Source organism: Phasianus colchicus, chromosome 2 (assembly GCF_987193195.1).
Source record: "Phasianus colchicus chromosome 2, bPhaCol1.hap1.1, whole genome shotgun sequence".
Classification (NCBI taxonomy): Eukaryota; Metazoa; Chordata; class Aves; order Galliformes; family Phasianidae; genus Phasianus; species Phasianus colchicus.
In genome coordinates this window covers 93,544,804-93,572,264 of record NC_143437.1, presented here as the reverse complement: position 1 = coordinate 93,572,264, position 27,461 = coordinate 93,544,804, and the positions used below count along the sequence as shown (strand labels likewise).

Sequence of the window (27,461 nt, the reverse complement as noted above, 5' to 3'; positions counted from 1 at the left end):
AGAGTATGATTTGAGGAGACTGGAGCGGCCTTCCAGTATCTGAAGGTGGCCTAGTAGAAAACTGGGATGGGGGTTTTTACAAAGGTAGGTAGTGACTAGACAAGGGCAAATGGCTTTAAACTGGAAGAGGGTAGATTTAGACTAGATATTAGGAAGAAATTCTTTACTGTGAGGGTGGTGAGACACTGGAACAGGCTGCCCAGAAAGGCTGTGGATGTCCCCTCCCTGGAAGCATTCAAGGTCAGGCTGGTTATGAGCAACCTGGTGTAGAAGGAGGTGTCCCTGCCTATAGCAGGGGGCTTGGAACCAGATTGTCTTTAAAGGTCTCTTCCAACCCAAACCATTCTATGATTCTATGATAAGGGTGAGGCATTATCTGGTGATCTGCTGGGAAGACGACAGTGACAAGGCAGCTTGATCCCTTGGCATACTTCACCAAGCTGGCTCTTAGAAGAGGAATGCACGCGTGGTTTGCCATCAGAAAACAACACAACCTTAGCATTTAAACATGCGGACTATAGGTGAAGAAAGTATATATTTTATGCAAAAAAGTCATTCAAGAGTCTGAATGGGTGACTGTATATATATTTTAAAAAGCTTTTATTGTTTCTTTCAAAGGCAAACTTTTAGGGTAAGAGTAAAGAACGTAAGAGCAGTTTGGGAAACCTGTCAGTACACGTTTTTGCCATACAGACACATTCAAAAAGCTTCTGTAGAGCCACACAGAATGAGTAATGATCTAACAAAGCAGGTTTTAATGCACATGGAAAATGCTCCAAACAAAACTAATTTATGATGTGATTTTTTCTGATAACAGTAGCTCCAAATTCTACTGAGAGCACCTTGCACTTCAGCAGGATTTGTGCAGTCTGAGAGCCGTACTGATCGTTGATTTCTGCCCCCAGCAATGGCCTGTCTATGTGGGTCAGCAACTGGAAGGTGAGAGAGATGATCAAGGGCTCCGTCACTTCCAAGCTCTCTTTCTTTCTTGCCCAGTTCCACACAGGGGTAAATATCAGATGTGTCATCTTCGCTTCTTGCAGGATAGCTAGACATCTTATGTAACAGTCTTCCACCCCACATCCAAACAGTGAAACCAGAACTGTGGCAGACAGGAGAATAAGAGAATATACAAACCTCTAACAACTCATTTCCTTTCCATGTTTCAAGATTTGCAAAAACATATCCTGGTCAACATGAAAACTGGGTGAAATAAATGTTTTTTACATTTCCTTTTTTTTTTTTTCATATTTTAATTGAAATTTGGACTGTCTTACATGTCAAGTCAATCATCACAAATTTGGTGTGGCTTTCAGAAGTAAAACAGAAGTTTTTGGCATCTGAAAAATCTTCCCACCTCCTCAAAAGGTCTGTTTTGATGTTTCTGAGGAAAGCAAATGTTACAGCAGAGACTTGCAAAGCCTGAGTGAAAAATGACTAGCATCTTCAGTAAGTGCATAATGAGGGAACTCCAGATATCTGTAACTCAGGCTTAGTCTTCTTAATATAGATGCAATTATTTGACAGAAGTATGCTTGAGATTTGAAGGGTTCCTGAGGATTTCTATAGCGGGCAGGATATAACCATGATATTCAAAAATTACTACTCTAACCAACTATTTTTTCCACTGTAAATTCTGTAAAGAGTCTTGAGTATTGGTGAAACATATTCATGTTACTAGATTTCAAAACACAGTCTGAAGAAAGCCTAATATATAGGAGTCATGCCTAGCTTCATAAGAAAGAAGGTGAAGCAGTCAAAGAACCATTTGTTTCTTAGAATGGTTGCTCTGGAGCTGAGATATTCAAAACCATAGGAATCTGCTACTGATCTTCAACACTGGTATCAAACATATGTATAATGGATTCAAATTCACAGAGTAAATATATCAAACAAAATAGTTTGTTTTATTAGGTATTTAATAATAGCATCACACCAAATATTGTTAGACTGTGGATATGAACAGAATTATCTGACTGCTGGTTATGTACCACGGCACTTTAGCGTTGATTTCAGTTGGTCTTGTCTTGCTGTGGAACCACAAGCAAGATCCAATCTGGATACTTTGTAGACCAATCCGCCATAATTATCAGATAAGTATACTGATTGCTATGTTATACAAAGGGACATTTCTCCTTAAAAAACAGCATAAAACATTGTGTAGGGTATTCCTGAAAAAAAAAGGTCTGAGATTTTGTAGTCATCTTTCTATGCCTAACAGTGAGAATAATATGTCATGCAACTGGCTCCTAGGAAGATCCAAAGTAATTCATTTCCTTTGTGAAATTATGTTGCTGACTTCTTAAAATATACATCACATTTTCCATCATATGCAATTGTAAATTGAATACATAAATTATTTGTGCAAAATCACATTATTGCTATATACATAAACAGGAGAATTTTGGACAATTTTGCTGCTTTTCAAGAGGTCACTCTCGCAATCTGAGTCACTATATAGGCTGTTTTCCTGCCAAAACAATTAGCTAAACCACTTCTGTGAGATTTGTTGTCCACTAATGTAATTTGCCTTAAATAGTGAAGGATCAGTGTTTTGTTTTGTAATATGATGTACCAAGATCATATTTAACAAATGGGAAACACTTAAAAAATTGAGGCCTTAAACAGTTCATTCACTGAATCATTTTCAACTAAAGATAGCAGAAAACCAAAATCTGTTACCTTTACCCAATCCCAAAGCACTCATCTGACATGGATCCGTCTTTCTGTACTGAATTACATGAAGTTAATCCTCTGCCAGCATTAAAACTGTTTACTGAAGGGCCTCCTCATGATATATCTGTGAATATTTTAATAAAGAAACTGTACAAAATTGGCAGGACTCTTGATTTGTTTACCAGGCTTGGCTACTTAAAAAAAAAAAAAAAAAAAAAAAAAAGAAATAGAGTTGTAACACCTTTACATCCAAAAAAACTTACAGAAATATTTGTGCTAATTAACTGGAGTATACAAATTATTCGCCTTCTTGCTGGAGAGTCCCTGTAGTGCTACAAGCAATTAACATTTATAACTATTAAATTTGCTAAGATAAAAGAATATTAAGAATCTATTTCTTCAAAAATGATCACTCTGAAAACTAGAGGCCAAATTCACACCATCACGTGTTAAATGCTTTGAGGGCAGAATTTAGCCCCAAACTACAGTTTTCTCTAAATACATACACTTTCCTACAGAAAAAAACAATCTATATCTTACTCATCAGTGCTCTTCCCTTCTGAAGGGTAAATACCGATATTTGAAATACCTAAATTGTATTTACAGCTGTACAATACTGATGTCACATATGTGTAAAATATTTCTTGTACTCTATAAACATGGGCTAACTTATTCAACCTGCTTAAAAACTTTTCTTAAAATAAAGAGCCAACAAGCTTACACATTCTCTTTATCGAATTCACACACAAAATACATGGTAATATGACATGCAACGTCATTCCACCCTCCAGATGCCACCATCTCCACACAGTCCTCCTCATCGTAGGCATTGTTGGGCTCCCCGCTGCGCCACTTGTTGAAGGTCTGCATGGGTGACCGGTCAGAATAGACAAAATTTCCCTCTTTCTCTAGGTCGTTAATCCCAATGAAAACTCTGGTGAGCCCAGCTTGGTTGATGTACGAGGCAATCAGATTGTTGGCATTCTCATCCTTGGGCATGCTCAGCGTCCCTCCTCTTCCATGGCAGTAGAGCTGGGCTTCCTTGTATCTTTTTTCTTCCTTCACCAGCAGATAAATCTTATTATCTGTCTCACGCACACCAGCAACAGCTGCGGGGGAGGGCAGTGCTGAAAAGTGAGCACTCGCATTTCTATAAACCAACTTACTGTACACCCCAAAATAGCTTCACAAATCCAATGCATGGTGATACTCTCTACGAGCAATTCCACCATTAAAATGTGGCAGTGAGAAAGGAAAATATATAAAGTTAGCCTACCATTTTTTATGAATTTTAGTTCTGTCGTCAGCTGGGCCACCTGGATATCCATTTCACCAATAGCCTTCCTTAGCTGGCTACACTCACAGGGGATGCCTATGAAATGAAACAGACATGCTGAAGTCAAAAAGCTGTCTAAATTCAGTAATTATCTAAATAACTTCATGAAAAGGCCCAGCTGGGCAGTCCTAGGGGACATCTGCTTCACAAATAATGGTCCGAAACCTGTAGCCTTTGCTAATACATGATTCTCATGATTCTCACAGTTGTCTGAACCTAACCATGACATCTCCTTTCCTCTGAAGCTTCAGTTCTGTGTAATTAGGGCTAATCTGAACACAGAGAGATATCCCCTGTCAAAAAAAAAAAAAAAAGAAAAGAAAAGAAAAGAAAAGAAAAGAAAAGAAAAGAAAAGAAAAGAAAAGAAAAGAAAAGAAAAGAAAAGAAAAGAAAAGAAAAGAAAAGAAAAGAAAAGAAAAGAAAAAAGAAAAAAGAAAAAAAGAAAAAACACTAAAAATGTTTGTCAAAACTTCACATTTGGGTGAAATTATCATCTTCAGTCTTTTCCAAAAAGCACTTTATCCAGAGCAAAAATCTACAGTTTCTTGTTCACCTGTTCCTCATAAGGAACAGTAGATCAGAAAGGCTAGCGTTCCAATCATGTAATGCTCACAATTAGCTGTAAAATGCAATTCTGTACTTTTCAAATACAGAAGTATTGTACCTTTTCCAGTCAAAGAATAGAAAGACATCTATTATGCCAAATTGATATTGATTTGACAAAGATAATTTGAACGAGAATACTAAAAGGATAATTGTTACTTCTATGAGTTCAGATCTCAAAAAGAGAATCAATTACAGTTTCCAGTTCTATATGTAATTATTCAAATCTGCATTTGACTACACAATTACTCAGTGTTGATAGCTAAGTCTATGTACGAAGTAGTTGGAATACAAGACTGTCCTTCAAGACAATGCCTGGCTCAAGAACTGGGTGACAAATTATGTTCTCATAAGAAAACTAACTGATGCACCTTTAGTGCGCTCTGCTAGGAAGGAACAAAAATGGGCAAAATCAGAAGCCACTTTTCTAAGGCTTACATTTCTTTTGCCACACTTCCACCTTTTCTTCTGGAGGATCAATATTCCTGGTAAGTTGCTGGAATGATACCTGTGGAGGGGCATGATCTTCTGACCTGTTCCTTTGTGTTGGCTGGAATTCTGAGCAGACTATGCAGGGATGTCCCTTTCCATCAGTGGTGAATGATACTGACAGTTGCACTTCATTCCCACTGTATTCATCAAACCTCTGAGTAGCTCTGAGACACTGTTTGAACAAATATTCTACATGTCCCGCAACTTCAATATTTTTTTTTTTAAGTAATTTGAAAATTACTGTGAGGAGTAGCTATCTAAATATTTATTTATCATGATTTTTCTCAGTATTTTAAAAGACACATTTTTGGTGACGATGCCTGCATGTTCTTAAATCCTTCACATTGTAGACAAATTATGTCTTAGATTACCTGGGTCACCATTAGGCCCTGGTGGTCCTATGTCACCATTATCTCCCTTTTCACCTAAAATATGAAAAAGAATATAAATTTAAGGAGGCTTTTTCACTAACAGTTAAACACTTTTTTTTTTTTTTTCCTCTAGTAACAAGCAAGTGTGAAAAGTAGAAAAATGCCCAAGGAAGAATAAAAATGTTTCTGTCCCAGTCAATCCACAAAAAAGGCAAGCCAAACCTATTGAACGAAAAGAATATGTACCGATATCGTTTTCTTTTTTGTGAACTTCACAGAAGCAATAAATTCAGATCTTGCAGATGAAAAGGGCTGTATACACTACATTGCAATCTAAATCTGGATTCATAACCTAGATGCTCTGGTAAACATGGTTGGTCCAAATGACCAAGCCTGTGGCGTATGCAAGAGTAGAATTCAAGTACTGTAGTTCCTAGAAATATACCAAAATACAGTGTGTCTTCCTATCTACTTCTCTTAAGTGTCCACACTTATCTGTTAGGATGTGAAGTTCTTTATTTAACCATAAACCAGGATGCTCAGATCTTAATGCTGCTATCAGAACAAAAAGTAACTGTTTGACAGATCTCAGTCAATAGGGAGGATCTCATACTGTAGTCAGCCAACTATGATGAAGTCAGAGAGTAGCTAACCAAACACAAATGATAACATTTTTTCATCTGAAACAAAAATGGAGAAGCAATAGCACGAAGCATACCTTTTGAACCAATAGGACCAATTTTTCCATGCCGTCCCATGCTGCCTTTCTGTCCCTTGTCTCCCATTTCTCCTATATGTACCGAAAGACAAAGCACATTAACAGTGTATTCTGATGAATTCAGATTCCAGAATATTTGCGATACTAGTTTTTTCAATGAATAATTTTTGCTATAAACCCAACATTCAATGAACTTCAGAAGTTCAATTCACTCCAGGTGACATTAAAGCAGTAAGCAGGTGCAAATGAAAACAGATCTTGGCTGAGATCCACTGGAAAAACGTTTTACAAACTTCTATCAGATGATCGTGCCAAAATAACATTGACAGTAAGGGAGGATCCCATCAAAAACATATGGATCAATGTATTATGGAGTTGAAAAGACCTAAGGGGTCCAAACACAACTAATAGTTTTAGCTAACACAGTAACTCCACTGCAGCTGAGTTATAGTAAGGCTGAATTTGGGCTTTGTTGCTTAATTTCACAGTAGCAGTCCATCTTCATTCTTTCTTCTTACATTTGAAGACTATATTAAAGAAAAATGAAAATGAATGGAAGTCATATTTGAGCACATACACATTCTTGTACAAATGTAAAGTCTGGTACAAAACAGAAATGTTAAATGTTACTAATTTTAAACATACTTCAGTAGAATACTTCAAACAGCACTTGTAGCAAAAAAGTGCCATTTGAAAATCATTTTTCTTAGCTGTGTTTTTACAAATTAAAACCAATCACCCCCCTCTTAAGGTGAATTGAAATTGTCAGCAAATCTGCTTGAACCAGCCACTGCTACCTATCTGTATATATCCCTGATGTATAGCCAGAAATCCGATGTAAGACAGCTTGATTCACTTACCTTGCCCGAATTCGCCTCTTTTCTATGAATTGTACCTTCCTTTGCAATATAAAGCAAATATTAGAATGGCTTCAGGAGAAACAGAATTTGCAGTGGAAGAGACAATTTCTTTGCCATCACTGTCTTTACAGACCAAGCAAGAGCATAAAATGTGTGCCACAGTCCAAGTACTGATGTAATAGAGCTGAGCTCCTCCAGAGCTCAAATGATAGAACAGATGAAACCTGCCTGTTACATCATGTAGCTTTTCTGTATGGCATTTCTCAAACATTATGAAAAATAATTATGTTAATGACGTAAATCTGAGAGAACTTAGCCTATAATAGCAAAGCCTCATTCTATCCTTTTTTTCTTGCTCTAGGTAGATTTTCTGAGACCCACAGAATGAGAACTGGCAGTCTGTTACACTCACTATTTTGTGAATTTGTCAGTTTGCCTGATTCTGCTGCTACTATAGCCCTGAAGAGACTCAGGAAACAATACTATATCTCCATGTATGTTGGTGATACACTTTCCTGAGTGAATCAATGCTCTGCCATCAGATTTAGGCCTCTTTGTATCATAACGTCAAGAAGAAACATGGCTTGGAGGCTGCAGAGCTGTACAACTACATCATATGAGGTAGATTCCCTACTGTACCACACAACATTAACAGAGAAAAGAGATGGAGGGACTACAGAGAGAAGACAAATCCCTCCTGAAGATCCCATGTGCAGAATCACAAGACTGAGATTGCTTTAGGAAATATGGAGGCAGTTATTTCAGTGATTGTTTCAGTTAAGACTGTTTTTTTTTGGTGTTTATTTTTTTCTTTTGCTCAAAGCAATGCCTGTTATGCACAATCCTGCTACACAAGACCAAGGAGACAATCAGATGTGTTCAGAGGAAAATCTACCACAAGGATCCAGTAACCGAAACACTGTAAACTGTCATTGCTCAGCCTCAGTTGTGGATCTACAACTGAAGATCTGTTGTCAGGATGTGGGATTCAATACAACAGGACAGACAACTACTTACTTTCAATACATTTAGAACTGGATAATTTTATGACTGACTTAATCATTACCTTTAACTTCATGACATGTTTCAGAACATAAATTGATTACCACTGGGAGATGTCTTCCTCATTACTACAAAAAGTCTTAAGCAGCCATCAGCTGAAGGCATATGTCTTAGAAAGAAGTAATTTCCTCTGAAGTGAGAGAAGTCAAATGAATATGGTGGATGAAAAACTGAACATGAACCAGCAGTGCACTCCTGCAGTTCAGAAGGCCAATGGTATCCTGGGCTCCATCAGACAAGGGGTGGCCAGCAGGTACAGGGAGGTGATTGCCCCTCTCTACTCTGCCCTCATGAGGCCCCATCTGGAGTACTGCATCCAGGCCTGGGGCTCCCAGTACAGAAAATGTGTGGAGTTGTCAGAGAGGGTCCAGAGGAGGGCCACTAAGATGATCAGAGGTCTGGAGCACCCCTCCTATGAAGACAGGCTGAGGGAGCTGGGCTTGTTCAGCCTGGAGATGGCTGCAATGAGATCGCCTCGCAGTCTTCCAGTATTTAAAATGGGATTATAAACGGAGGGGAATCACCTTTTTACAGGGATAAACAGTGACAGGACAAGGAGGAATGGTTTTAAGCTCAAGGAGGGAAGGTTTAGATCAGATGTCAGGGGGAAGTTCTTTACTATGAGAGTGGTAAGGTGCTGGAACAGGCTGCCCAGAGGAGCTTGTAGATGCCCCAGTCCTGGAGATGTTCAAGATCAGGTTGGATTGGACCCTGGGAAACCTGGTCTAGCACCAGATCTGGAGGTTGGTGGCCCTGCCTGTGGCAAGGGGGTTGGAACTGGATGATCCTTGAGGTCTCTTACAACCAAAGCCATTCTATGATTCTATGGCTTGCTGGTCTAATTCAACTGGCAAGTCCTACAATTGATTTTCCTTCATTTCCAAAAAGGACCAGATTCAGCCTCTAGTTGATGTGGACTCAATTCAGAAGTTTTATCTTCAAGACCACAAAACTGTTCTCTTATTCAGCATATTCTTACTGAAAGAAAGGAAATAACCCACTCAGCTGCTGATTTACTTTCTGGATATTGCTTCTATCTCAGAATAGATTCATGGTTTGCTTCAGAGACATATTTCCAAGGAATTGTGTAGATTATAAAAATACTGACTGCAATTAGTGGATATTTATCCAATATAGATAGCATACCCAGAAAGTATTTCTTTGAAAATCTCAAAAATATTAGCTTGCAATGACTCTATCAAAATTTCTCTGAAAGTGACCTTTCTTGCCTTGGACACTTCCAAATTGGGATTACAGTAGTAATGTCAGATGCTATATTTGAATGAAATAAACATATGTCTATAATGCATAAATGAAATATAATATATAAAAGGACATCACATTCTTATAAATACTGCCCAGAAGATGAACAACTTACAGAGTAATTGCCAATAAGAACTACATGATCTGCTCAGAAGTAAAAAGTATGCTACCTCAAACAACAAAGACATACATTAAGTCCCCTGTGCTCATTAAAGAGCTGTTTGGATTAGCTTTTCTCTTACAGTGAGTAACCCCAGCTTCTACTCCAGGGGCTTGCTTATTCTGCTTCTTCTGCAGAATAAATCAGATAGCTTCAAGAGAGACCCATCTGCCTTGAGGGTTTCAAAAGTTTTAAAACCTTTTAAAAAGTCTTTTTCAGTGGCCCTATGATTGCCAAAAATGCAGCCTAAAGAGTCTTAATGAAATCAGGAAGTGAGAGCTGGAAAGAAATGAGGACAATGAAAGAAATTAAGTCTCCATAGACCAAAAGTAGGAAACTTCACTGAGAGTTTGAATGGAGAATACGAAGCAAGTCATCTGTCATCTCTCAGATGAAGGTGATATACATTGGAACCAATTATAGAAGACTTAAAGGATTTTAGGGGGAACTGAAGAGAGAGGAATTCTAATTGATCTTCTTGTTGGCCTTGTCAGTCTCACAAACAAGAGAAGAAATAATAACCAGAGATGAATGGTGGGCTGCACAACCGGTGAAAAGATGAGGGCTTTGGCTCAGTGCAACACTATAAAAGGGGGTGTTCATACAGTATGGCCAATTTCTTCAGACAGAACTAATTGGAACAGAAAAGAGGGCATAAAACTACTTTTAAAAAAGAAGGTGCCAAAAAGAGAAATCTAGTAGAAACTCAAATTCACCATTTCACAGCTGAATTGAATTGAGTTGTGTCAAAGAGAAAAAGAGAATAGTAGTTTACTTCCCAAACTTGAGGGACAAATTCTTTATGATTTGACATAGCGAACATCACAGAGATCTACTTTGCAACATAAGTGTCCCAAGCCAGACCAAAAGTCTGTCAGCTCCAGTGCTATCTTTGACAGCAGTCAGCAGAAGATACTTATAAAAAGAATACAGAATAAAAAGAATAAATAAAATATAGAATAAAAAAAGAATAAAAGACACAGAGGTACAGTGTCTACCACAGCACATCATCTTAGTCTTGCAGCCAGTATTCCCATTGCAAATATTTAGCCTGACTTAAATGAGAATAAAAAGTATTTTTAAAAGATATAATGATGTTATGGCATAGTAGTTATTCAAGACTCTTCCCTTTTTAGAACTCCTGGCAACCAGAAATCCAAAAATTCTGAATACCTAAGTAGCATTTTATGTGGCTGGGACAAATTCATCTCACCCAGCATTAGCCACCTAAAAGTTAGTTTTTTAAGCTATTTATCTAAATTTCTCTTGTGAGTAATGGAGAAAAACATCTCTTAGCAGTGATCCACGCCACTCATGTGAGAGAGATAGTTTAGCAACAAAATGCACCTTTAAAAGCTCTGCAGAACAAATGGAGGTGGAGGAAAAGGAAACTGTTAACAGCTACCTATGCTGATGAGAAATTAGAAAGACTAGAAAATTTGTAAAGGAAGCTAAAGATAGTACAAAAAATAATAATACAGTAGAGGAAAGCAGTGGGAAAGTCTTAATCATTTTGAAGTTCTGCTGCTAAGGATTTCAGGGTAGTGTTTGAGTTTTAAGCAACAGTTCTGTTGTTTGGCATCTCATAAGTATACATTAAACGATGTATCCCTAAGGTCCCTATTCTATATATTTACTTACACTGAAGCCTATATTGAAGCCTGTTTTGTCCACTCCGTTTAGCATAGGTTTTCTCAAAATCCTACTGAGTTCAGTTGGATTTGGAAGATAGTTTAGAATTAGATACCCACTTTGTGAATCCATAGCTGCCAATGTCAGGCCTTTTATATGGAATTCTACCTGCAGCACTCCTTAGCGAGCAATAAATTCATGTAAAAGTTGACTCCAAAATGTAAGGGATTGATTGATTACATATTAATGAGCAATCAGTAATATTAAAATATAAATTAAGACATTATTACCTCTCTTTAGAATTTGATTATATAAATGACTGAGCACTCTGGATCCAATCCAGTTAAATTAATGACTCTTCTCTCATACTTAGAGGCTATGTCTACACTAGTAAACTAAATGCCTGGGACTGCTCCCCGGCACAGGGAACCAGCTGGCCGAGAATGGTGCAGTCCATAATCCTAAATCATCTTTCTCTTCAAACTAAGGTAATCAGTTGCAAGCTGTTCATTGTTTTAGTTCCCAAAACATGTCTGAGAATTGTCTGGAAAAGCATTAGTTGACACGCTGAAAAAGAGCCTAGAGCATCTCCCATATGAGGAAGGGCTGAGTAACCTGGGTCTGTTCAGCCTGGGGAAAAAAACAACTGAAGGAGGATCTGATAAATGTTTATAAATATCTAAAGGGAGGTGGGAGGCAAATGGATGAGGCCAGGCTCTTGGTGGTATGTGGCAACAGGACAAGGAGCAATGGTCTCAAGCCTGAACATAGGAAGTTCCATACCAACATGTGGGAGAACTTTTTTACAATAAAGGTGATGGAGCACTGGAACAGGATGCTCAGAGAGGTGCTAGAGTCTCCTGCTATGGAGATATTCAAGACCTGTCTGGATGCCTACCTGTGCGACCTACTGTAGGGAACCTACTTTAGTAAGGGGGTTGGACTCGATGACTCTTGAGGTCCCTTCCAACCCCTGCAATTCTGTGAAGTCACACCAGAGGCTGTGTTAACACTGCAGAGGTAGAGACTGTTGGGTCCCATCTCAAGAATATCATACAACTGTGCTTAACATTTTATTTGATCCAGTGCTCTACACTTTTCATAAGAACAACACAGTTTTATATTCTGCTGACACGCTATGGATCATAATTGACCTATACAATTAATTAAAAGCAATGGCAAAAGTAAGTGAATTTAACCTTAATCAGTGGCCAAAGACATCAGGATGTCTGATGTCACCCTGAAACATCAGGACACACAGAAACAGATTTATTTCAAGAAAGCATCAGAAAGTTTTAGTGTTTATGAGGGTCTGAATTACTAAAATATGACAATATTACAAAGAAAGAATATGATGAAAACATTTGCAGCACTTTCTAATTTTGAAGTGTTCATTTCAGGTCAAATATACCATAAAAAACCCTTTCTTATGTATTTTATTCATTCACTGACTATTGTATTTCTAAAGTCAAAGAAACTAAGCAAGTTCCCTTACAATGAACTTGCCTAAAAAACAAAACTAAGAAAGGGAAGTGAAAAAAAAAAAAAAATGCTGTGATTCTGATATTGTAAATTAACACCAAAACAGAAGAATTATAATCTTTCCCATGTGTAAACCAGCACTTATTCAAATAGTAATGACATACAATGAAATGTAGCAGTTTCTATCCATAGAAGGAGATGAATACTAGCCCAATATCAAGCTTCAATAAAAATATGCTTAAAAACTACAGGGGGCCATACGCATTAACATAGAGACTGAAGTTTAACAGCATACTGAACAGAAACAGAGCTTCTGTGATCATGCAAGTGTGCTCATAGAATGGGCAAATAGAATGTGAGACAACATCATTCATCTTTCATCATTCACTAAGCTATGTGTTAAGTACCTGGATCATGAGTCTAAGCTTATACCAACTGAGATTTTAAAATAGTTGGCCAAGACTATCAAGGGCATTAGTGTTATATGCCCAAGAGATCAAAAATAGTGCTAAAAGGCACAGCTAATAGCAGATCACAAATGGATATTCGATAATCTGCTCAGGAACAGATGCTGAACTGGTTATTTCTGATAAAACTATAGTGAAATTTCTTACTATACTAAAGTGAAGCATTTACTAAATATTACAAGACTATATACATGTCAAGTCAAATTTGGATGAGCAAAAGAAAAGCAGAAAAAACATGGCTACAGAAACAGTAAGAATTATTGTACTGAAAGCACTCCCTGGAAAAATGTGATATAGAATGCATTAATATTCAATTTTCTTTCATCTCTTTTCTGTTTCACGTACATTTCTCTTGCAGTGAATGTTCACTTCAATGTTTCTTCATCCCGTCACATCAATATTTTGGACATATTGACATATGAAAACTGGAAAACTGTTCTAATTATTAGAATTGAGCTTTCCTTAGAATGATTTTCCAAGTAAATGCAATATTATATATAAAATTATGTAAGTGAAATGTTACATCATGGAATTGATTCAACAAAATGCAAAGCTCAAAGAAATATTAAAGACTGTGCAATGGGAGAGATTCTCCAGTTCCCCATGAAAAGGTGATATGACCACTTGCCCATCTGAAATACCAGTGCAAAAATGGTCATATCCTGGGAAACAAACAAGGATCTGGAAGTCTACTTAATGACATCAGCCACTCAGATATGATGGGACAACAAGCACAATGGAAGCACACAAGTTTAGACTGGGCACAGAGAGAGGCTAATAAAGGATAATATGGAAGTATTCCCTAGGTATTCAGAGATGAAGTGAGAAAGGAAAAAATTCAGCAGGAATTGATCTTGGCTGGGTATATGAAAATAGCATGAAAGACAGTACAAGTAAAGCAGCAGTAAAAATCGAAGATTTACTGAGGATAGCACAGGCACTCTGATTGGAAGGAAACAATGATAAAATAGATGGACAATGCTGAGATACTTGGTACCTCCTTTACTTTTGTTTTTACTGGCAGTGTTCTACTGGATCTTCACATCTGGTGACAGAAAGTGGGGAGGAGATGCTACCCATGTTAGCCGACAATTGAGTATACTTAAGTTGGACATGCATCCATAGCACTGGTGAGAAGGCATCTAAGAGTGCTGAAAAATTCAGCTGAGCTGCTGCAAGGCTGACAAAATCTAATCAGTAGCTGACTATGAGTGCCATTCCTAAGGAAGCAGTCCTGGGACCAACAGTGTTTAAAATCTTCATCAGTGACAGGAAGGAGTGCAAGGCAGCCTCTATGAGTCTGCTGGCAATCCCAGGAGTGGTTAGCGTGCTGGAGAGTAGGGATGCCAGTCAGATGAGCTTGACAAGCTGCAAGAATTTGTTGACAGGAGAATCATGAAATTCAGTCAGACCCTGAAACACTCCACACTTGGGATGTATTGGCGCACTTTGGCCAATGGCTGCCTAGGAAATTGCTCTGCAGAAAAGGATTTTTTGCACCTTCAAACAAGAGAGAGAAAAAAAACTGGAGCCCAGCTGTAGAAAATCCTTTTATTTAGCCTGGAGAAGACAAAGGTAAGGGGAGAAACCTAATTTCATTCTTCCACTACAGGAAATTTGTAGAGAAGATGCACCTTTCTCTTCTGAGAGATGCATAGCAGAAGGACAAGAGGCAATGATCACACATTACAAGCAGGAAAATTTTGATTGGCCTTAAGGAAAATATATTTCACAATGAGACTGGAGAGCAAGCCAATCAAAAAGATTGTGGAAAAATCTCCATCCTTTGAGATTTTCAGAAGTCTACGAGACAAAAACCTTGAACAGTCTCATCTAAATTTGAAGCCTGCCCTGCTTTGAGCAGAAGGTTGGACTAGAGACTTCTATATGACCTTTTAACCAAAGTTATTCTGTAGTACTTTTACTTCTCCTCACACTGCATTATCTTGCAGGAATTAAAATTTTAGTTTCCAAAATTTTTTATGACAGTTGTCCTTGAAGGCTACATCTCCATAAGGAAAGTACACAGACTTAACACACACGCACCTCAAGGGAGTTGTAAGTTTCTCAATGAATTTCAATGGATGAGCTCTACCCATGGTTCTTGGGCTCAAGGGAGACTGCAGAAATAAGACTTCTATATCTGCCCAGAAGTACTGTGTAACAGAATACACATCATTGTAAGGAAATATAAATTACCACTGTGATGGCTTTGAAAAGAGGTTTGCAAATTCAGTTTGGTAAGAACTCCAACATTCTAATGATAGGAATGTCAAATGTTTCATTTTAATATTTAAATAAAAGGTTTTGACTAATCCTAATGTGATTTTTTTAGAATATGCATCTCCTGTTGTCTAAGAAATGTGAAATCAATGATGGCCAATGTCTTCCCACAATGGTTTTAATTAAGGTCCTGAGAGTGTTCACATGTACAAACAAAAGGAAACAAGGAAAGCGAACCTCGTGATTTCTTCCCTCTGCCTTAATTTGAGGACTGCATTTACAGAGGGCATTATGATACCTTTCTTCACAGAAACCCTACTTAAAAAAGAAGAAAAAAAAGAAAAAACATTTTTTTCCGAAACTTTTTACACCTGAAAGTAAAATTTAGTTTACAAATAAGCTTTATTTGTATTTACATCTAAGAATGACTTAGTCATCCAGCAGAGGATGCCCATCATCATTGCCTTACAAGAAAAGGCAGCATTTGGTAAGGAATTACTTTCAAAATATCTTCTTTAACAAAGTTACCTTTTTCTCCTGGAGGGCCAACTCTACCTGGACGACCTGGAGCACCTTTCTCCCCCTTTTCTCCAGCCTCCCCTATTGACATAAATAAAAAGAAGAACCATATTAAAAAAGAACTATTTTCTATTGGTGTTAGTGACAAGAGTGTCATTTTCTGTACTGAAAATACAAGCCTACTGAAGAGGAAAAAAATAAAAAAAAGTGAAACATATCTTGAGAGCTTTGAAGCACAGAGAATAGACTTTCCTGCAATGAACGTAGACACCGACAAAACCAAAGTCAATACGTTACCGAACCCTCACGGCTCTAGTCAACACTACAATAACAACACTACAGTTTAGTTAAGAAGAAGCCTCAGAATCAGGCCTCAACTCAACACATAACCTTCTGTTACCAAGCACGTCTTGAGTACACACCTAATAGTTCCTCTTTACAGTAAAGCATACCAAAGAACATGTTTAAGTCCCATGTGAAAATGGCACAGCCATAACTTAAAATTATATATATATATATATATATATATAAACAGATTTATATCAAGTACTGAGTGAGAATAAATCTATAGGATAGCACTGCTACATCCCTCATTTACTGGATCATTTTTAAGTGTGGAAAACTGTCTACTTAATCTGCATTCTCACTTATATATATATATCACACCTTCTGATCTTCGTGGTTTGAATCACCACAAAGTAATCACTAACTAATCACTAACTATATTCACAAGACTCATATCATATTATATGCATTGAGCATATTTAAACAGCAATTTCTGTAAATATGTGTGTAGCAATTGGACAGATCAATACAATGGGAAAGGCATTGCAACAAAAGTGTGACAATGAAAGGATCAGCATGATAGAAAGTTGCTATGAAGGAAGAAGATCGCTCATCTTTATCAGAAGACTCTAGGTTCACAGGGGAAAGCTTCACCAAGGAAGGATCTCCAACCAGAGAACCTCCCCCAGTGGCTGTCAGCCCTTAAATGGGGATCTAAGAGAGCTGCAGCCAGGCTCCACCCCTTCCAGTCACATAGGTGAATTGCCTTCACATGTGTCCCAGGGCTGACTGGGTCCTTTTCCTAGGTGATCAATCAGTGGTTCAGGTCAGGACTCAACAGTTCCCATACAATGTGCCTACCTGGTGTCTTTCATTGGAGTCACATAAATTGTTTTGTCCCCTACTATTGTTGTTTTCCATTTATATAAATTTAAAAAACTCTTAGGCAAATAGAAATTTAAAGAATGATTGCTGTGGTTTAACCTGGCAGGTGGTTCATCACTACACAGTTGTTTGCTCACTCACTCCTTCCCAGTGGAAAAGGGGAGAGAATTGGGAAAAAAAAAACAAAGTAGAACTTGCATGTTGAGATAAATCTATTTACTAAGATAGAGAAAAGGATAATAGTTATGACTACATATATATATATGTTTATACAAACGTATACAACTAGTGATACACAAGCAATTACTCATCATCACACAACCGATCCTCAGCTACCCACCCAAGAAGCAGAGGAGAAAAAGATGAGCTCCCGCTCCTTTCAAAACTCCTTCCATGTGATGTCACATGGGATATGCGTATGGGATATCCCAGTGGTCAGTTGAAAACAACTAAGCTAATTCCGTTCCCTGCCAGCAACCTGGGCCCCTTGCTGAGAATGGCCTTGGCTCTGTACAACATCGCTTAGCAGCAACTATAACCATCAGTGTGTTATCAACATTTTTTTTCTCCTAAAACAAGAACATAGCATCACACCAGACACTCTGAAGGAAACAGTTCTGTCCCAGCTGAAATTAAGACAACAATTTAAATAACTGTCTTTATTAAATAGACGTATGTGAAAGAACAGAAACTTCTACAGCTTCCACAGAAAAGAAAACATTAAGATCAAAAATCTGGAGCTAGCACAACAGCTCTGTAGTGCAGGAGAAGAGAGTGAGCATCAGCTGCCCTTCAGAAAGCCAAAGCAAGCACCATAACAAGAAAGTCAGTGGTTATCTTGTTCCCCTCAAGCTCTCTGACATAGCTGGAAGGTACATTTTAAAGAAGGACTGTAAAAATGACACATAAAAACAAGCTGAAATTGCACATTTCAGATTCGCAGCCTCCAGCACTCACTCCTTATTGTAGACATAGGTGGCTCAGCCCTCCATCTGTTTCCTTCTTCAGGCTGCCAGCAAGCTCCAGACTACCTCTCCTGTCTTCAGACATGCAAAAATAGGCCATTCTCTGACCTTAATGAGGACAAATTCCACATAATCCCCAGCGAATAATACTATTAGTAGGAAACAGGCTATTATTTGGCACATTTGGGAACACCACTTCTTTATTACCAAGTAACCAATAGGTTCTGTATGATTGTCTTTCCCTCCTCAGGGCTGGTTATGAGTTCTTTGCTTCCCAAAGATAAATCCTGACAATGACTTTTCCCAGCTCTCTGGAGGCTCAGAACAGGCTATTACAGCCTATTGCTTTACACGTTCTTCAGAGTGAAAGCTGCGCATTAGGGATCAATAAAATAGATCACTCTTGCTTCAGGCCATTACGCTTGCCTGCATTTATTCGTATAATAAGATGACACCGCATTCCTTAGTGAGAGTGTTTAAGAAACTTTGCTTGTGAGGAGATTACCCCATTACAGGTCCTGCTACAGACCACTTAGCAAGTTTTTGTTATCAGCTGTGTTAAGCAGCAAGACCTTTGCTATCAGGAACTGAGCAGTGGCCAGTTTAGCTTTGCAGTGCTTATGCCCTTGTTTTTGCTGTATGTGCACTGAGCATTGTGTTATGGGAAGAAAAAAAAAAAAAAAAAAAGGTTTTCAAATAACCAATTTTAAAAAAGAAATTATCTATCAGCGATTAACATCAACTTCTCACATTTGAATACTGATTTATGAAAATAAATAAACAAATAATTAAAATTTGAGAAAGATACCTAGTCTTCCCAGTCCCCTTTCTGGTTTCTGGACAGTCCCTGTTCCTTCAGTGCAAGAGGCTGGGGTCATGCAATTGTGCTTCCCACTCAGTAGCTGCAGTGTGGCTTCCTTCTCCAGCTGCAGCCATTGCTCCTGCTCAGCATTCTCCTTGCCCCTGCCTCCTGTGCCCCAGCCCCGCTAGACATACACACAGCTCATCTCCCAGTGCTTTGCAGTGACAGGAAAAGATGCCCAGCAGTGCTCCATGGTGCTGTGATGCCCCACAATCCCAGAAGAAATCTAGCCCTAGTGCTGAACTGAGGGGCAGCAGGACCTAGCTAGCAGATGCAAATCTGATACTGCACTGTACTGGCATTGCTGAGAGTGATCTCTGATAGTTCATACAGTGAATCTTACTATTGCTGTCATTTTGCTTTTGTGAATTCATTGAGACAGGGCTTGTCTCAGATTCTGTTTGCTTTCTTCCTACTTCAAGTGATACAATCTACTGTAATAAAAATAGCACACCAAATATTAACTACTTGAGCTGTTAAGCATTCCTCGGCTGATGATAACTGCCTTCCATTACTTCTGTGCGAGTAGTATCGTCAAGTAAGGGTGTAAAAAAGAATATTGTTTTTTATTTATGTAGCATTCACTATTTATGAATTGTATGTCATTGAGTAAGATAATTATTACAGAATGGCTTAGGTTGGAAAGGATCTTAAGGACCATCTAGTCCCAGTCTCCCTGCTGTGGGCCTGTTGCCACCCACCAGGGCCCCATCCAGCCTGGCCTTGAATTCCTCCAGGGATGGGGCATCCACAGCTTCTCTAGGCAGCCCATGCTAGGGCCACACCACTCTTTGAATGAAAAATGTCTTTCTAACATCTAAACTAAATTTCCACTCTTTTATTTTAAAACCATTCCCCCTTGTCCTATCACTATCAGAGTGCGTAAAAATTCAGTCCCCCTCCTGTTTATAAGCTCAGGAAGGCCACATGAGGTCCCCTCAGAGTCTTCTCTTCTCCAAACTAAACAAGCCCACTGGTCCCAAGATGGATGGGGGATGCCACTTGTTGAGTGACCTCCATCTGAACATAGAGCCCTTGACAACAACCCTCTGTCTATGACTGTCCCACCAACACTTTATCCACCAGTCCAGCCTTCAAATTCATATTTCTTCAATTTAGAGATAATTCCTGCTTTAGATTATGGAAAAGAGACAAAAGAAGATTGGGGGGGGGGAGAGAGGGGGAAGATTTAAAGGATTTTTCTGTGTAATGTTTTTTCTTTACAATGTAGAGAGCAATACATTAGGACACTGCTATCCATTCCTTCTTCACACAAAATACACCTTCACATTATTAATACTATTGGTTTTCTAAAAAACAGATCATTCCGTTGTCTGGATTCTCAGAGCCATGGTACTTTTCCCTCCTTCATTTCATCTTTCGCCTTTATAAAGCTGAAGTTTTAGGGGGAAAAAAGAAAAAATATATATATATATATCAGTCCCAGACCTAAGCTGCTGACCTTACTCTCATTTGTGCCTTTTTTCTATTCTGGGTGTCTCCACCGACTTTCTTCATCTTCCATTTCCACCTCCATTCTCATCTCATTCCCCTTCCGACATCCTTTGTTCTGTAGGGTCCTAATTGGCTTTGTGTTATTTTCTTATATCTTTTTTTTTTCCCCAGTTTCCAGTCTCTCTGCTCATTCTCATTCCCTGTGCCCTTCTTCTCTCTTTCCCTTTATCACTTCCCATTCTTCTAAAATTTCTTTATTTCACTGTCTTACTTTGGATGCTTTTTCCTGGTATCTTTCTCCTTCAGCTGCCAGTTGGGCTCCACTATCTGCATCACCTCCACCTTCTCCTTTTACTTTTCACACAATTCATGGTCTCCATCATTTCTTCCACAGGTTCCCAGCACCTTCTTTTTCCCAAATCCCATCTAGTTCATGCCTAGCAGTGGAGCAGGGTTCAGTTCCTCCATCTCTGCAGATCTTGCTCAGCCAAGAAGGAGCAGGGGCAAATCTAACAGCTGCAATGAGAAAACCCTGTTGTGTGGGAGCTGAAATTCGGGCACACAGCCACATCAATGCTCAGTTGAAAGGAAGGCTTGGCCACTGACATGGGTTGGAGTTGTGCCAGCAGGGGACAGCAGTATCTCATTACCAATGCTCAGAGCCAGGCCCCCTGACAGTGTAGCTGGGGCACTGATAGCTTTTTAGAGACTTCACATCAACTGGGGCTGCATCAAGCCATTTTGTGCTTCGCTGAATTTGTACATCAATCTCTCTCACTTCTGCAATGCCTTCAATGCATGAAGCAGAGTGAAATCATTGGCACATGATAGTTTTCAGCCTGCTTTGCTGTTTCCTTTTGGCAAAGGGCCAAGACTATTATTGTACTGCTTAAATGTTCTAAAAAAGACTATGCTGCATATAATAGCAAAAATGGCCTTTTCATACAAATCATAGTTAAAGTAGTTAATTTTGACAGATTACACAAATAGGGAAACTAAGGCAAAGTAGTCACAAAACTTGTCAAAGCCTCACAACTTCTCTGACCTGAAAAGCCATTTCAAAGCTCTGGTTCCCATTGCTGTGGTCACCATTTGAATGATGTGTCCAACTCTGGACAACATATATTTACCTTGGTTGTATTGTTCTTTGTGAATTATATAAAGATTTTATTATTTTACGCTTATTCCACGGCAAATATCTCAGTGAAACAAGTTTATTCAAGGCTTAGTCATACCTCAGAAGACTTAGATGTAACAGACCAGTGCTGTTCTTCTCAACTGGAACATTACACTCCAGTAGAAATACCACAGCCTTGATGATGGACATCCCTCTTATTGACTAATAACAGAACTGGGATTTCACGCCGTAGTGGATGCTATTGCTTTAAAATGCTAGTTCCTCCCAGATGTTGATTTCCTACCTAAGGTACTTCAATGCGTGTTTAATTGCAGAAGGATCAATAGTTTATAATACCATCTTTGTTGTACAATAGTTTGGGGGAATATTTTTGAAAAATGCTGCTTCACTCGACAGAAAATATAAAAGTGCCAAAACCTAACTTTAATTTTTGACTTTCTCTAAAAGGTAATTAGGCATTTAAAACCAATGGAAATTTAGCCCAAAGGAAGGCAAGTATAAGAGCAGAACATCCAAAATACTTCCCATTAGGACACTGCAAAATGGCAAGGAAAATCTCTCAAGGTGTAACACAGGGCCTGACTTTACAGTCTCTTTGTATCAGTCATGAGTATAAACAGAGAGAAAAAAAACTAGGCCACATATATCAGAAAAGCAAGCATTAATGATCAGGAGTAAGTTTGGGAAACTTTGGCATGCATTCTCTGTACCATGTTAATTTTAACAGACTAATTAATGTTAAGGACATTGAAACTTCATGTATAAGGAGGCTATAAACTGGACAAATAGAAAAGGTACTTTTTTTTGTCTTGTTTAGAAACTACCAGTGGTGCAGATGTGCCTGCTAGAAAGAAAGGATTAGCATTTGAACAATGAAGTAGATTTCCACATTACCTTTGAGGCCTGGGACAAGAATCTGAACAGAGCAGGACTCCTCTGCAATATGTTGAGGATATCCAGACCTTAGCAGTGACAGGAAGGCAAGGCTAATTAGAGTCACCAAGAAAACCAGATCTCTCTTCATAATGAGCACTTACAGGTCACTGACTCCTAAACAAAAGAATGAATAAACAATTATAAGAATTCCACAGACTTTCAACAGTTTTTGAATATATGCAACATCTTTCTATGAATACAATATATTTTTGCATGCTATAAACCACACAGCATGAGAAGGATGTGTCAGGTTGCATGTAACACAGGCATATGTGAAATATGTAGCATCACATTCAGCAGTTTGTTCTTGTGCTAGAGTGAGTAAGATCAAGCTCAGAATGAATTTAGTCAAGAAAGAAATTAAGTAAAGTCAGTGACTTTACTGCATTCACTATTTCTCACTGTAGGCAGGGAAAGGTCAAAGGAGAAAAATCTAGTACATGGGCTTGCAATGAAAAATGCCAGCACTTTGCTGCTGCTTAGGAGTGCATAGTGCTCTTAAGAGGCAATTCAGTAGGTGATGAGACCAACCTGAAGACATGAAATTTCACATCCCATCTGTCCAAGCACTGAAACTGTGCCCAGTAAATTGTCTGACACAATAGCCCTCACATAACTCAGTGAGAGTGGGATGGAGATGGTACTTCACTATATCATGCAGTGAAGTTACATCAGAGCCTTCCATAAATCCTGAGAAGATTCACATCTGAAACATACCCTCACCTAGGCTTACATGTCAAATGGCTTTCCTGGTATTGGGCTGAGAAGAAATCTCTTGAAAACAACAGTATAGAAATGGAATTTGAGTGAAAAGACTATCAAAAGCTGATTTTTAGGAGAGCTATAGAAATACTCTTAGACAAAAGTGTTATTTATGTACTTCTGGCATGTTTTTCCAGCCCTTCTTTCACCAAGGCTTTCTACTACACAAACAAGCCGAAAGTCATATCAGGGTTTCAAGAGAAAGCATTCATATATCACTTTTTATAGCCCTGACACAGCTGCATGCGTTTTACATCTAGAACAGGAAGACTGGCCTATATTACCCTCTAAGCCATGGGTCTCAGTGCCATATCTCCACGATTCTTCCACACCCCCAGGGAGACAGTAACTTCACCACCTCCCTGAGCAGCCTGTTCCAATACGTTACCACTCTTTCTGAGAAGAGAAAGAAAATTCCTTATTTCCAATATTTCAGCCTAAGCTGGCCAGAAAAGAGATACCAACTCTTCCCTCATCTGAACAGTCACAGATATAGTTACAATTAGCAATGAAGTACTGCTTCCCTAGCATTAAACTCACAGTAAGACTGCCACACAGCAGAAACTTAATTTCCTCGTAATGAAAAACTTAAAATGCTATATAGGATTAACTAATGCTATATTTTTTTTTTTTAAAAAAAAAAGGGAAGATGTTAATGTTGGCATTTTCACATGGATCAAGAGATTCAGGAGAATGTGGACCAAAAAAAAAAAAAAAAAAAAAGATTTTGCTAAACTCTAATGTAACAGTTTTATTTTTAAACTCTCTTTCTCAATTTTATATAAGCTATAATCTAGCAGACCGCAATACAGGCAATCTTACTAGAGAGATATGTTGTAACCTCACAACATTCTGCTCAGACTGCCAAGTACCAATGTCACCTACAGAAGTCTCCTCTCATAATTTAAGGTGCTGATTCTGGAGGGACAATACTCACACACACAGATGTAACATTTATAGTATGTTTTTCCTTTCAAGAGCGTTCGGCATACAGAATTTTGCTTATGCTACCATAGCAAGGATGACTGTAGATCATATCATACATACATGTCTGAATCAGCATTAAAATACCTAGCTCAGGTATGGGAGCACACACATCCACTGAAGTACAAATCTCAGCAGGGGCTGCTCGAATATTTAGACCATAATAAGTTTTGTCACAACTGCAGCAGCATCACTCAAGGGTTCTCCAGAGTGCAGGCAAAACTGAATTTTTCTGCCCCATGATGAAGATGAGGAAGCAGGGATGGAAGAGAAAGTATATCATAAAGGTGAACCTGAGAACAGAAATAGCAGAAGGTGGGAAAAAGTAGCAAAAGTAATGGAAATTTGTATATTGGATGGAAAGCCCTAGAGAAGCAGTAACAAGCACTGTACAAGCAGGTCTCTGACTGATAAAATCAGCAGGAAAACATTTGCTGTGCTGTTGTTCTCAGCTGTCTCAGACGATCACTTGCTTTGCCCATGCACACACCCAGTCCTGGCTGTCAGAAGCCAGGTCAGACCTGGCTTATAGCACATCAGAGCACTATGACAGCAACCTTCTCCCAGCTGCCTAAATTGTTTCACATACATTAAGCTGGAATCCAACCACATTTCCCCTAGAGGAAATTTCTAGCCACGGGATAGAAGGCACTACATCCTGATGAACTCGGCATCCCAGAGGAGCTCTTAGTGGATGGCCTTGCTTTTTATGATAAGTCCATGGTCCAAGTCACAACAGACAGCAAGTGAAATAGGGAGCAATAAAACATACTGAGGTGAGGCAAGGCAAATTCAGTTGGAAAGAATCTCCAGAGATTATTGATTTCAATTGCCTGACCACACCAGGACTAACTAAAAGTTAAAGCATATTATTTAGGGCATTCTCTAAACACCTCTTGAACACTGACAGGCATGGGGCAGGAAGACATGGCAGAGGCTTGTGCCTGGAAATCTCCTTCCAGCGCCTGAACATAGGTGTTTAACTATCAGCAACAGCATCACTGAGAGGTGATGGACCATCATAGGTAGTAACTGCAGGAAGAGAAGAAATGAGTCCTGCCTGACCCCACAGCTACAGCTTCACAGCCCAGGGATTGGAAGGGACCTCAAGAGATCGAGTCCAACCATTTCCCTACAATAGGTCACACAGGGACCATATGGGTCTTGAATATCCCATATAGTAGGAGAATCCACAACCTCTCTGGCCAACCTGTTCCAGTGCTCCATCACCCTTACTGTAAAGAAGTTCTTCCACATGTTAGTATGGAACTTCCTATGTTTAAGTTTTAGGTCATTGCTCCTTGTCCTATTACAACACATCACCAAGAAGAGCCTTGCCTCATCCAATGCACTCCCACCTCCCCCCTTAGATATTTATAAACATTTATCAGATCCCCTCTCAGTCTTCTTTTCCCCAGGCTGAACAGACCCAGGTTACTCAGCCTTTCCTCATATGGGAGATGCTCCAGACCCTTTATTTATTGTGGCCCTCTGCTAGACTCCTTCTAGGAGTCTTTTTTGAACTGGGGAACCCAGAACTGGACAAAGTATTCTAAACGTGGCCTCACCAGTGCAGAGTAAAAGGGGAGGATCACCTCGCTCCAACTACTGGCCATGATCTTTTTCATGCACTTTTCATGCACCCCCAATGCATCCAGAAGATCAGAGAAAGGCCTGTAAACCAAGTGGTTCAGATACTCAGCGCAAAGCCTGCAAATCCAGGCAATTTCAGCATGAGCATCCAGCATCCTGCTGATAAAGATTCTCAGTGATGAATTGAAAAGCCTGAGACAGAAGGAATTGAAATGAGGAAGGTGCTACAGTCTCTGCATTAGTGAATATAAAGGCAGCACTACCTCTGCTGGTTTCATTTTATGGGGCTTTTGACGCATCTAGACTACAACTGGAAGATCAAAGTCTGGGGATATGTTAAATATTCATCTACCTTTACAAACTCCCACGCAGCTCAGGCATAGGACAGGCTCTGTCAGGGCTGCTTGGTGGCTCTGCTCTTGACAGCTCGCCCGGCACAGAAATTGGGCTGTCACACCACCTTAGGGGAATCACAGCAGAGAGCAGAGCTCCTTGGTTTCAGGCAGGTCACAACACCCAGGCCCCTTGTGAACGCTTGGGAAATTACCTCAGTCTGAAAAGAGCCAGCAAGAGACGAAATCTCTGAAGAGGCTGCAGATAAAACTATAAAGTCTGCTGCTGCAGAAGAGGGACAAATTAATCGCAGAAACCAGACCAAAAACACTGTGGATATCACTTTCTCCACCTTTTCCTGTTATTAAAAAAAAAAAAAAAAAAACACCTCTTCTGCAGCTAAAATGGCCTTATGTGATTGAAATAACAGTTTGATCTCCAGCTATGCACTACAGAAATACCTTTCTTTTAAAATCCTGGAAAGTTCCTTGCCTTTCTGATCTATTATTAAGGCCTTTCAGATCCAGATTCATAAAGGCATTTAGAAAATTAAATTGCACTGAAAGCATTCCTGAGAAAAGGATGTCAGTGTCTCCCAAAACTCATTTTAGTCCTTGGTTTGGGGGTAATTTCAGCATAAAAATAACCAGTGTCAGGGAGAAACCTACAGATGTTCAGCACTTGCAGAAGTACAAATACTTCTGTGCTCTCTATACAAGGGTTATGAGACAAATTTGTTGTACCTACAATGGCCAGTACACCACAGCAGCTTGAAAGCTTTGAAATAAATGAAAAGGAGAAGGAAGAGAAAGAATTTGCATGGTTTTCCCTTAAAAAAATAAAAATAATAATAAAAAATCTCTAAGCATAATAATTTCAAAACAACTGTTGAGCTCTGTCGGCTCTAGGGAGTCTGCCTGGGCTGCTGGGAGATGAGGTTTCAAGTAACAACCCCCAGCAAAGTCACTGGGAAGCCCAGGGGCAGAACACATCCCAGGCTGGCTGGGAACAGCTTGGGACAGCCAGGCCAGCTGGCACCAGCACTGCTGAACCACACTGCTGCAGGTGGAAAGCATGGAGCTCACTTCCAGCCAGCTAATGGCTCAAATACAGGGACCCTGCAAGTGCCAGCAGCTGCTCTACAAGGGCCGATGGCTTAGTGGTTCTTTTGGACCTAAAAGCAACAAGATGGGTGACCTGCCTAGTTGAATCCAAATCAATGGAAAATGTAGAGGAAAAATGATGCTTGCTGGCATTAATGTCCAGCCACTCAGTAACCAAAGAAACAACAGCCCTCTATAATCCTACATGATTCTTCTTTGCGGTTACGATTCTAGCTCCTCTTTGAGATGTTTCTATTTTACTGGCTTATTTTCATTCTTGGGTTATAAAAAAAAAT

General features: G+C 39.1%; 1 protein-coding gene across 4 annotated transcripts in view; it reads right to left on the bottom strand.

Annotated features, from left to right (window-relative positions):
* Positions 1-595: 595 nt before the first annotated feature.
* The window catches only part of COLEC11 (collectin subfamily member 11), a 36,864-nt gene continuing 9,998 nt past the window's right edge, over positions 596-27,461 (bottom strand). The window contains exons 1-8 of one of the 4 annotated variants that reach the window (XM_090136346.1): positions 24,224-24,350; positions 23,437-23,548; positions 22,349-22,504; positions 15,874-15,945; positions 6,197-6,268; positions 5,479-5,532; positions 3,953-4,048; positions 596-3,803 (exon numbers count right to left, since the gene is read on the bottom strand). In XM_090136346.1, the coding sequence (XP_089992472.1) occupies positions 3,394-3,803; positions 3,953-4,048; positions 5,479-5,532; positions 6,197-6,268; positions 15,874-15,945; positions 22,349-22,478 (834 nt within the window). In that variant the 5' untranslated portion in view covers positions 22,479-22,504; positions 23,437-23,548; positions 24,224-24,350 and the 3' untranslated portion in view covers positions 596-3,393. Of the gene's footprint in view, positions 3,804-3,952; positions 4,049-5,478; positions 5,533-6,196; positions 6,269-15,873; positions 15,946-22,348; positions 22,505-23,436; positions 23,549-24,223; positions 24,351-27,461 lie in introns of those variants that run through there. The other 3 variants (XM_090136345.1, XM_090136344.1, XM_031611028.2) reach the window with 3 other exon arrangements.